Consider the following 12,364-nt stretch of genomic DNA (forward strand, 5'->3'; position numbering starts at 1 on the left):
CTTGTTAGCTTAGTGTCGAACTAATGGGCTGTATGACGTGCTCGTGAGCTGTATAACTCATGGGCTGTATGACTTGTGAGCTGTATGACTCGTGGGCTGTATGACTCGTGGGTGTCGGTCTCGTGACGTGCACCCTGTATCAGCAAGTACAAAATACCGTACTGATAGGGTTTGAGTGTTGGTGCCATGACCTAGCAGTCAACAATCAAAATGGGTTTTGTTTGTTTGGGTTTTTTTTTTCTTAATTAGGTCCTGCAATTAACATGAACGCTGTGCGAAGGCTCGTTGATTTCGGACCAGCGCAAGCGCAAAATGCACTTAAAGGCATGCCTGAAAATGGGGTGTTTCCACGCGTACACTAGCGGATTCAACCCGCTGTTCAATGTGATTATTGCGATGATGATGGCACTTTGTTCCTGATCTCCGGGTAAAACGAGAGTGAAGATCGATGGAGACACGCAGATGAAAAAGAGCACGATGATGACCAGCATGTTCACCGTGATCTTGGATTCAATATCTCTCTGGCGCTTGGCAAATCCCGCCGGTTTGGCCATCTTTAACGTTGAACATGCCTCTTTGGTCTGGTCGGACTCCTCTTGGCTTGCCGTTCCTGCTACTCCAGGATCTGGTAGCGAATGCTGCTTCGACGCAGCAGCGAGTTTGCGCAGATGGTTCCGGACGTGCGCGTAAATGCGCACATACGAAGTGACGATTGCAATGAGTGAGAGGAGAAGCCACGCGCCTCCGAGGAAGCTGTACGATTCGCCGGTGGCGTGCGCGCAGATCCCTTCGTAGCGTCCAAAAGTGGCGACCCCTGACATTGCAAACGCTAGAGTTACCATCGATATGGCGCCATAGAGCGTGACCATCATGATCGCAATGTTTCTCTTCGTGTACACCGCCATGTACTCCTCGCGCGTCTTCGTAATCATGAAGAACCGGTCGACGGCAATCAGTGCCAGCGTTGCGACGCTTATGCCAAGGAATATGTAGAGGCCGATCGCGGCGACCGTGCACACGACGCCGAAAGAATCTGACTCGCTGACGTTCAGGAGAGACAACACTTGGACGATCAGCAACAGGCAATTCAGTAAATCCGTGACAGCTAGTCCGACGACGAAGATGTTGGTTGAAGTCCGTAACTGGCGCGAGAGAGCAACGGAAGCGAGAACGAGAATATTTCCAAAGGTACCAAGGAGTATCGTGGTTGAGAATATACACCCCGCTACGACATTTTGCGCTCGGCCTATCTCTGCGCTTGTGTTGGCCGACATATTCGCCATCTTTGGTAGATTTGGACGTACTCGGAATGGTCTAATGCGAGAAAGAGAGAAAAAATATCGCAACAAACTTGGATATCAGATGATTTATGACATACAGATGCAAACACATATAACTTGTTCACAGTAGGCCCTATTGCATAGTGTGTAAGCAGTCAAACGTGTCAATAACGACTACCTATCAGAAAAAGAGTAGCCAGGATAGATAAAAGACCACTTTTATCTTAGACAGGTGATAATGATTGAGAGTTTTTTCTTATTTTTTTTTTTCATCTTGTTTAGTAGGCCTCTTAACCGTCATATGGGGGAGGGGAGGGCTACGTGTCATATCATCAACATTATCATCATGCTGAGACAGGCTGTCGTAATACAATGTCGATTGTCTCATTTTAGTTAATAATTGCAGAAGGACATTACACTATCAATAACTGCAGAAGGACATTCCATTACCTAGGCCATGCTCTTTCTGAATGCATGTAACTGAATATTTCAATTGCCTTGTATAATGTACTTTGACGGGTGGACGGGGATAAAGTGGAAGAGTGTACATTAACTTGTGTTTACTGAAAAACATATTTATACTTTGAAAAGATCATTCATCATTTTGTTTTGCTTTTTCTCTCATTGCAGGCTTGAACAGTGTTACAGTCAGTCTTAATAAACCGAATTATATTCACGTTTATTTCATACGCTACATGATTGCTGGTTAGGGGCCTATAGACTAGAATATACAATAAAGACTTAGTATACAGTCATGAAATTGCAGTTCCTGGATATACTCAAATCAGGTTTTAAACTCAAATGTGCATTCTTGAGTCTTTCGAAGAAGCACTTCATTGATTACAGTAAGAAATGTAACGGAAGAGCATGATCACATTTTTGTCGATTTTACTTTCAAATGCCCTTGTCAGTCATAACAGTCATTTATTATTCATTTTTAAACAAATTTTAACAAACCTGATAAAGAAAATGCATATAGAATATCTAAATATCAGTAAAACACGTATGATTAGTGCATGAATGGCAAAAAAATGTGGCTGTTGATCATGATTATGATTGGGAAGTCACATGATTCCTATCAACTTTATCGCATGAACATTCAAACTACATGTTTTAAAGAATATAAGACGTACAATATATGTATATATATATAACATAAATAAATAAATGAATATATATAATTCATATATATATATATTATATATATGTATGTATATATATAATATATATGTATATATATTATATATACATATATATTATATATATATATATATATATATGAATTATATATATTCATTTATTTATTTATGTATATATATATACATATATATAAGTATATGTAAATATACTATGTACATGTATATATATTATATATATGTATATATATATATATATATATATATATAAAGTTAGAATAACTGGAAGATCGCAAATGCATATTTGTCACTCGAATGGCTGATGTCGTATTAGTCTCATGTAAGATCAGAGACAAATTCCCCCAGTTGATTGATCGCATCCTTCGTTCATAATACAGGAATTAGCGCTCTCCTCATTGGTGCCTCATGCCTGTCAATTTCTGTAAGGCGTTTCGTTTTAGTTATACATGGCTGGTTGCCTCTAATCATGGCGTCACGGACAACTTATTTCATCCGCAGATACTCTCAGACTATACATCATATGAATGGTTCGCTTTGGTATAGTCGATATAACAATCAAAGGTCTGTGCATGGTATACTGGTCGTCTTCACTTTCAAAAGAAAATCCTGTCGGCTAATTATTCATGTACGTTGAAGACCGGAGGGGCTCGATTAAAGACTACGTGTCCACATAGGGTACATGCAGGTAATATGAGACTATTAAGCTCATTTGCATAAATGGCATGAAGATGCATACAGAGAAACCCATCAAACTTTGTTTTTGGGAATTAGCAACTATTCATCCTTCCTTTTATATAGCATTTGCACCAATCAAATATTTTTGTTGACAGTTAATATGCAAATTATGACATCATCGCAGAAGTCTCATATTACCTGCATGTGCAGGTAATATGAGACTGTGCATGGTAGACATTTGTGTCAATGTTAAAACGACAATCTTATGTCTTAAATTCATGACTTTTTTCTATTGGTGTTGTTTGACTATTTAATTTTAATAGATATCATATGAATATTATCTAAAACTGAGACAAATAACACAATTTTAAGCCAAAAATTGATTTTAAGCATGAAACGCAATTTTCCGTGTGTTTGTACACAAATCTCAGAAATTCTCAAATTTGACGCCGACATGAGATTTCATTACCGACATGAGATTATTACGTAAAGGTCTTTTACTTTTATTTTTACAAAATAGGTATCAAATGTTGCACAAAAGTTCAAAGAAAAAAAGATAGGGCCTAATCCTGATGGGCATTTTATTATATTTTATTATTCTTTTTTTTTTTTTTTTTTTTTTTTTGCAACTGAGCTAGGCCTGGCCTAGCTCAGTTGCAAAAAGAAAATTGAATGAAAAATAATAAAAACCGCAGAAATATCACACAAAACGTTGAGACCCCAGTCTTTTATGGTTAAAACTATGAAAATTGTGAATCCAGATGTTTGAAGTAATCGTGTACAGTATCTAACACATATAAAATAACACTTAAAGTAAAGATTATAGCACACCAAATTAATTGTGGCATTAATTTGGAAGCACCCTATCTAAAGTACACAAATATTAACTTACATACATGTTCATATAGATGTGTGTTGTACTTTGTGATACATTTTTTATATACTTTGAATATAAAAAACTGTCAGAGAAGAAAATGAGGTATTTTGATGTTGGCTTCTATCTAATTAGGCAAGTCAGTTGAAATCAGAGATGTCAATAAAACCTGTCCGCCATATTGACGTCTCATATTACCTGCAGCTTGTTGGGTCTTGTTGGTCCCCTTTGAAGCCATATAACACATATTTAGTACAGTACATAGACCAAAACACACTTTCTTTGCTTAAACCAATCAATGAGCTTACGTAAAATGCAAAGAATTGATTTCACACACAATAACTTTACTTACACCAGTGTAATTGGTGAAATGTCAAATCTTATATCAAGGCTAAAAAATAATGTAATTTTTACATATCTTTTCAGTATTTGGTGATATTCTCACCAAACTTTCAGTCAGCGAGCAGGAAAATCATCAAGAACTAAGCACAGTGATGATATAAAACTATAGATGGCGCTATATGCATTTTGGAAGTGGTTCAGGTGGAGTAATAAGGGTTTTTAAGTCACGCGTGCCATATAACCTGCAGTCTCATATTACCTGCATGTACCCTACTAGTACATGTACAAAGTTTATCTTTCTAAACTCTATACAGGCTTCGATGGTTTTGCTTGACCCGTTAGAATACATGAAAGACATGTACACACATTAATGGCATTGTCATTATACTTCCGGTTTACTTCATCTAGCTTGCCCAATACACACCCTGTTCGTATCTCGACACCAATATTTGTTGAAACTACTTTATGCGCATGCATGCTTCCTTAAAGGAAGTAAAAGCTCGTAAATAAGCAATGGAAAGGCGTCTCTATAAAGCCATTTTTATCACCGAGAGCTTATTATATTGGGTTACAAAGCTCGGCAATGTTTCCTTATGAAACGGTGCAATTCAACAACATTGCTCAGGTTGCCTTAAAGGAGACCTCCGGATGATTTTCAGATTTTTACATTTGAACAACTATAGATTACTAGTAGTTATACTGAGTGTAGAGTTTAAGAATTTATAGTGATTGGGATGAAGAATAAGAATGTTTTCACAATTTGTAACAAATTGCAATGAACAAGAATGATGACATGGCAGCCTCACCATAAGAATGCATGAGATGGGGCTCAAGGAAGCAGAAAAAAAAAGAAGTATGCATATATTATACAGGTGAACTTGCAAGCAAGCAGTATTGTAATGGAAATACATTGCTACATTTCTGAAATATGTGAGCCTCCTATGTCATCGTCATTGTTCAGTGTAATTTGTTTAAGGTTTTTCAAAGCATTGTTTCTGTGCTCAAGAACCACAACAAATTCCACAAATCTACACAGGGAGCTGTCGATTTATGTACTACATGATGTGAAATTATGAAAATCGTCTGGAATGCCCCTTTAAGAGAGTGCACCAAGTTCACACGAACACGTCAAATTTATAACAAATTGCATTGAACAAAGATGATGACGTGGCAGCCTCACAATAAGAATGTATGAGTTGGGGATTAAGGAAGCAGAACAAAAGAAGAAGGTACGCATAGATTCTACACAGGCGAACTTGTTAAGCAAGCGGTATTGTGATGGACTTACACTGCTACATTTTCTGGAATAGAAAAACATGTGAGGCTCCGATGTCATCAACACTGTTCAGTGTAATTTGTTTAAGATTTCTTCAGAGTATTGGTTTCTCTGCTCAAGGACCACAAAGAATCCCACAAATCCATGGAGCTATTGATATTTGTACTACATGATATGAAATTATGAAAATCGTCTGGAATGTCCCTTTAAAAAAGAATTACAGATATGAAATGTTGAAGCTTTACATTCACTATGTATGTTTGCTATGTCTTCAGGCATGCATGGGCGTGATCATTCAAGAAATTAAAAAAAAACATAAAGGTTGACCAAACAGTCATGTAATGTCCAGGAAATAAGAGTTTTTGAAAGTGCTCTCATTTCAGCATTGCTTATTCCAGTGGCCTTTTTTCATCAAAATTGTACATTATCAATAGCAGAATTGTTGCAACTTTTCACTTTTGATCTGTTCCCATACTCAGCCGTTTTGCACATTCCAAGAACACCAAATCATAGCATGTGAGGTGTCATTTTAAAGATAAGTAATCAGGCTTTCTTATGATGTCATATCTAATGAAGATAATGCGGGTATAAGAGAAATATGATATATCGAACTGTAATTGCGGAACTTATTTTAAGGAGTTTACACGAAGTTATATACAACATACCATTTGATAGATTATAATGTGACCGTACGCACATAGGCAAAGACAATGCAATTGGTGGGGAAACAGCAAGAAATTAAAAGAAAAACCTTATGATTTGCTGACCCGTGAGTTTTAACTTGCATACCTTTTAAAAGAATATGAAATGTAAGTTAGGTTGACAAAACATGACAATTGGAAACAATACAGACATTGCAAAAAATACTACAAAGGTGTGAACGATAACAATGAAAGAAAATTGAAAAAAAAAAACCGAGATGTGAGATCTTGGAATTATCGAGGAATATCGAAGAATTGTCTATTCTTGGCTTGGTAGCACTTTCTAAGCGTCCGGAAAAAAAAAAAACCCGGACTGAAGATAAAGTCAGCAAACTTGTAAATTGGCGCAAAAACCATCTTATCTTGCCAACGTTGACAGTTCGTCGTTCCGAAGATTCGTTAATCCAAAAATAAGATAATGTACATTATTCCGAAGGTTCGTAATTCCGAAAATGAAATAAAGTTCTTATAATCCGAAAGTAAAATTTAAGTTCGTTAATCCGAAAATGCAATAAATTTCGTTTAGTAACAAAATACGGTCTTGTACTTAAAAAAATACAGACAGAACAAAATGGTAGGATATTCATCAATGAACGCAAACACTCACACACACGCACTCAAGCACAAAAACAAACACACACAAGATACATACTTATTGACGGACTTGAATACACTCGTAATTTGTATTTGTGCTATTGGTGATAAAAAAAAAGTATTTTCTCCTTCTCCGTATGACACCCTTCCCCTTTTTCTACACCTTCATCAGGATGAGCCATTCTTCGCCACCAGATAGTTCAAATGTCACAATAACGAACCTCATTGATTCCGGATCAACACACCTTATTTGATTTTCAGATTGACGAACCTATCATTATTTTCATATTAACGAACTCTAAAATTTCGGATTGACGCACCTTCGGAATAACGAACCTTATTCCGGTTTTTTTTTTTTTTTGGAAGAACGACCCCTATTTCATTTTAGGATTAAGGAATCTTCATCACCCGTGCCGACATGGAGGGGAAGAGACAGACCCCTTGGCGAGATACCTGGCACCACATGAATGAATGGTTGGACTTCCAATTGATATTCCACTTACCGATGGGATGTGCTGTTGTTTCTCACTAGTGGTCCAGTTGCAGCCAAATCTTTTTTTTTTTTAATATGGATTTAGATGTGTTCAGTGCGAAGTTGCACAGATTACGGTGATGACTACACCACAATACACTTCGATGGTCACTTGGTATATGAAGGCCCCTTCACGCCGTTTTTCTTGAGTATCATCGAGCTTCGCAATTCCGTTCGCGAGTTGTTCTCTCTAGTCATCACACACACAAAGAATGGTTTAACAGCCGTGCTTTCGTATGTAAGTATGGTTATGACCCGAATGCGTTGCGCGTCTGAAATAGTATTGATCGCCAATAATCCGCAGCGTGACAAACGAAAGTCAATGACAGACTTTTCCCAATGTAGGAGGCTTGGTATCGATGAGATAATCTAACTCAATGGCAGAAAAGATCTTTATGAAATTATGATAGTCGTGTCCTCAAGTGATTCAAATTACCCTCGCACAAACGTCTGCAATGTTAATGTCTTGCTCTGTTGGGAAAGGGGGGTGAACTGGTTTAGGGACGTGCGCAGGGAATTCAAAGCCCTCCTTATCAAAACACTTTACCATGCACCAGAAAACGACTTCATTCAACTTTTTCTTCCCAGCATTTTAATTATCCAGTGAAAACCAGCAACAGACGAGTTTATGACGAAGGATCATTTCGGAGAAAATTAATCACCTCTCCAAAAGGGCATGAACGCATTCCTTTTCTTCAATAAAGGTGCTAGGAAACCAGACCACTGATACGGTCATCTTAAATGTCTCCTTCGTTGAATTTCGCCTGGCCGGGCAGAATGACGAACATGAATATTTCACCCAATGACTCCAGGGGGGCGTTTCATCAACGAGTTCGTCGGGGGTTTTCACCGACGAATTTGCTATCAGCCAATCAGACGCAAGGATTTACACTGACAACTGTTAAAAGCTAATGAAATTCTTGGTCTGATTGGCTGATAGCAAATTCGTCGGTGAAAACTCCGACGAACTCGTTGATGAAACGCCCCCCAGGAGCTCACTCTGCATGCGTATATCGCATGACGCTATATCATATTTGAGGTTAAAGATCAATTCCATTGAAACACACGCAAAAGAAAATGACAAACCAATAACATCCTGGTGCTTGTATACAATGTTATGATATGTCAGTCTTTTATCAAAGGAAGAAGCTGCGCGCAGTTGTGGGTATGCCTGGTATATCAGGGATCAAGAACTACATGTAATATTTTACATAATATTTCACACTTGTCTTGTGTGTGTGTGTGTTTGTGTATGTGTGTGTGTGTGTGTGTGAGTTGTTATCGTTTCTTGATCATAAGCCGTTATTCGTAAATAATCAATTACATTATGACCAACTTCCCGCAGTTGAGATGTTGTATAGCACAATCACGTGGACACCTGATTTGTATCATGTAGACGTGAAAGTTCAGCTCGCGCGCGCGCGCACACACACACACACACGACATACACACACACGACATACACATTCACTATGCAACCGCACATTCACAGTAACATCCCAAAATAATGCATATATAGCATTCACCCTAGCGTAGATCGAAACCAAACATCCTCAGTTATATTTTTCGATTTTCGTGCAGAAATGATGCGTATTGTTTACTTCAGATTCATTATATTTTACTCCTCACTACAATGTATCGAAATAAGGTTTCATTATTGTAGGTTACATTGTTCAATTTGCAACGTTATTTTTCTGTCACAAAAGAAAGTGAGATGTATGTTGTGTTTTTTGTCGAGAAATAAATTTGAATTGAAATATTTGCCCATATGAGACGCGCAATTTAACAGAGGAACATGCCTACCTCCTCCTTCCCCTCCCTCCTCTTTGCTTTTATTGGTTCTCCCAAGGTCACCATAAACTGTCGCAGTTGAATTTTTATCGCTTAAGACCCTCTGAAAGCACCAATTCTTGTCCACCACCTGTATTATGGGACAACGAAACTCGACCAACGTACACCAGTACAATTGTATTGCCAATGCATCGAGCCATAGATTGTCCATGAGCAGGTGACTGCGCTCACCTGTATTTCCTATAACCCTGTGAAATATTTGACTTCCGGTTTTTGATCTCCATGGCAGACCTATACACAAAACGTAGTTTGTGAACTTCAGATTTTTAAGGGGGAGATATGGTGATATCGCGAAGCCTTTACTTTTCATAAAAGACGTGGGTTCTTTGTTTAAGCGCTTTTTCTGTCTATCAAATGTCGCACGTCAGTGGATCTATTTGTGGTTAGTTACAGTATCTATACACAGTGTCAAAGATACTTGGTGAAACCTTGTATTGCTATTAGCAGGGACAGGTTTTACAGAGAATCTTCCAAAAATGTTTCAGAGATTTGTTTCTTATTCTAATATACATTTAACGCTACCATGGTAACCGACGGATTGACAGCAAAACCATAAAAATCGGCTGAATATAGTGTTCAGTACTCTCTAAAAAATCGAGTGAAAATATTCACTCTTAAAAGAGTGAATACAAAAAAGAGTGAATTTAGAGTGAAATTGGAGTGAATTTTGAGTGAAAATGTTCATTTTCACTCATTTTGGAGTGACCTCAGGGATCACTCGAAGATTTTGGAGTGATCCCTGAGGTCACTCCAAAACGAGTGAAAATGTTCATTTTCACTCGAAATTCACTCCAATTTCACTCTAAATTCACTCTTTTTTGTATTCACTCTTTTAAGAGTGAATATTTTCACTCGATCTTTTTTAGAGAGTAGTCTTTTCGCGACACTAGCTGCTTTTCAAATAACAAGAACTGTCTCTGAATCATTTTTATCTTCATGTAGGCTACATTTAACGCTACCATGGTAACCGACGGATTGACAGCAAAACCATACAATTGGCTGATTAGTGTTCAGTAGTCTTTTCGCGACACTGGCTGCTTCTCAACTAACAAGCACTGTCTCTAAACCATTCTTTTGCGGACCATGTCATCGCAGACATCATAACGTCTTTTATTAATCGAGATCTCTGTTTCGATGCAGAAGGCTGAGTTGCCTGGGGTCGTGGTTTACCCAGAGGGTTCTCATTACAGATAGAATATGGGTTATATTGTGTGTGTGGAGAAATTGATAAGAAGATAGAAAATCAAATGCGTGATACATCACAAATAGTATTCATCGTTAGTCGTCACCATGTCAAGACAGTGGCCTTCCGCGGGTTACCATTAACAACAGGCTGCAGGATATGCAGGATTTACTGGTCGACCTGACAATGAACCCTTTACAATGAAATGTCCACGAGCAGCAATAAAGTTGGGTTGTTCACAGGTCTTTCCATACCAGCGGCGATGGTAATGAATACAGTGATTTAAAAAAATAGAGAAATGTGTAGTGGTGCCCAGAGACTTAAACAAACATATCAATTTCCACCAACCTTTACAAGTAGCTGTATATGCACGCGCGCGTTTGTGTGCGTGCGATATGAATTACAGAGGTTTCCATGAATGTTCCTTTCAAGCTTAGTCTTTTTTTTTTCATTATCATATCTAATTTGTATTTCTTTCTTTATCATTGTCTTTCATTTTTGTTTTGATTTCTTTTGTTTTGTTGTTGTTGTTGTTGTGTTGTGTGTGTTTTTTTTTTTTTTTTTTGTCTTCGCGTCACATTTTACCATGTATAGGAGAAAGTCTGATCAATTATGAACGGGGGACTTGAAATTACGACCAATTTCCTACGCAATTTTTCTGTATGCCATTGCTTGCCATTTTAGTTAGCTTAGAGTCGGATGCTATATGCAGGATTAAGGATTAACGAAGGGGTGCACATCACGAGTCCGACACCCACGAGTCATACAGCCCACGAGTTATACAGCCCACGAGCTAGACACTAAGGCCCGAATTCACGAAGGTGGTACAAATGAAACCATCGTTTAAACCATGGACAAAAACCATGGAGCGCCAAGTGTCCAATGGAATATTTTGCTACGAAATCAGTCATTTCGTCGATGAAATGATCATTTTGTAACGAAATGACAACATTTTGTAACTAAATGAACATTTCGTCCACGAAATGATAATTTCGTTAACGAAACGGTCATTTTGTCCATGAAATGACCAATTTCGTAAAGAAATATTCCGTGCGACACTTGGCGCGCCATGGTTTTTGTCCATGGTTTAAACCATGGTTTCATTTGTACCACCTTCGTGAATTCGGGCCTAAGTGAACAAACCCCACGAGCTGGACATCAAGTAGAATAGGCCCACAAGCTATACGGTCCACCAGCTCGTCACTCGGCAAAAGGTCCACGAGTCCGACACTAGTCGAAAATGACCCCAACATTGTATCAAGGGACTTAATGTACGCAGCGTCTGTCTCGAGGGCCATTTTTACCTACTGTCGAGCTCATTGGCTGTTCATGACTGGCAGGATGTACGACTCATTGGTCCTTTTTTCCAATGTCGAACTCGTGGGCCGTTTGAGTCGTGGATGTCGGGCTCTTCAGATAACCCCTTTTTAAATGTAGTGCACACTTTTCACTCAACATGCAATTTCTTTTTGTCTAGAGTTATGTCAAACAGACGTCCCCTTTAACGGCCCGCCCCACCCCCATTCCAGCTATATATCAGAACTATTCCAGCTAGAACTATTCCAGCTAGTACTATAGAGTAACATTGTGGAATATAAGTCCAACAGCTTTATAGATAATGAACAGAGGTATAGAATAACCTGTGAGTGCAACAAATGATAACATTCTAATACATTATACTGGCCAATGAAGTAACTCAGTGTTTCGCTTTGAAATGATGCATTGATTTTGATTTGTTTTGATTAGAGATGTAGATGTATATGATCAAACGAAATGTACTGTATTCACCAACTCCCCTCCAGCTTGAAGGCAGGTGTGGTGTAGCCGAATTGGTCCACCCCCCCCCCCCCCCCCATTCACAATGGTCTTCTAATTAACAAATTTGTCGGGCTGACACCT

The 12,364-nt window shown here is 38.3% G+C and overlaps 1 protein-coding gene across 1 annotated transcript; it reads right to left on the minus strand.

The window, feature by feature from the left end:
* Positions 1–245: 245 nt before the first annotated feature.
* On the minus strand, positions 246–1,283 carry LOC139737321 (histamine H2 receptor-like). Its single transcript, XM_071647994.1, has 2 exons — positions 649–1,283; positions 246–600 (listed from the first exon to the last, which is right to left on the minus strand). The coding sequence occupies exons 1-2, from the start codon at positions 1,281–1,283 to the stop codon at positions 246–248; spliced, it is 990 nt and encodes a 329-aa protein (XP_071504095.1).
* Between the last annotated feature and the right edge of the window lie 11,081 nt (positions 1,284–12,364).

Source organism: Diadema antillarum, unplaced genomic scaffold (genome assembly GCF_040938485.1).
Source record: "Diadema antillarum isolate AM-2024a unplaced genomic scaffold, OU_Dant_1.0 seq00000689_RagTag, whole genome shotgun sequence".
NCBI classification, from domain to species: domain Eukaryota; kingdom Metazoa; phylum Echinodermata; class Echinoidea; order Diadematoida; family Diadematidae; genus Diadema; species Diadema antillarum.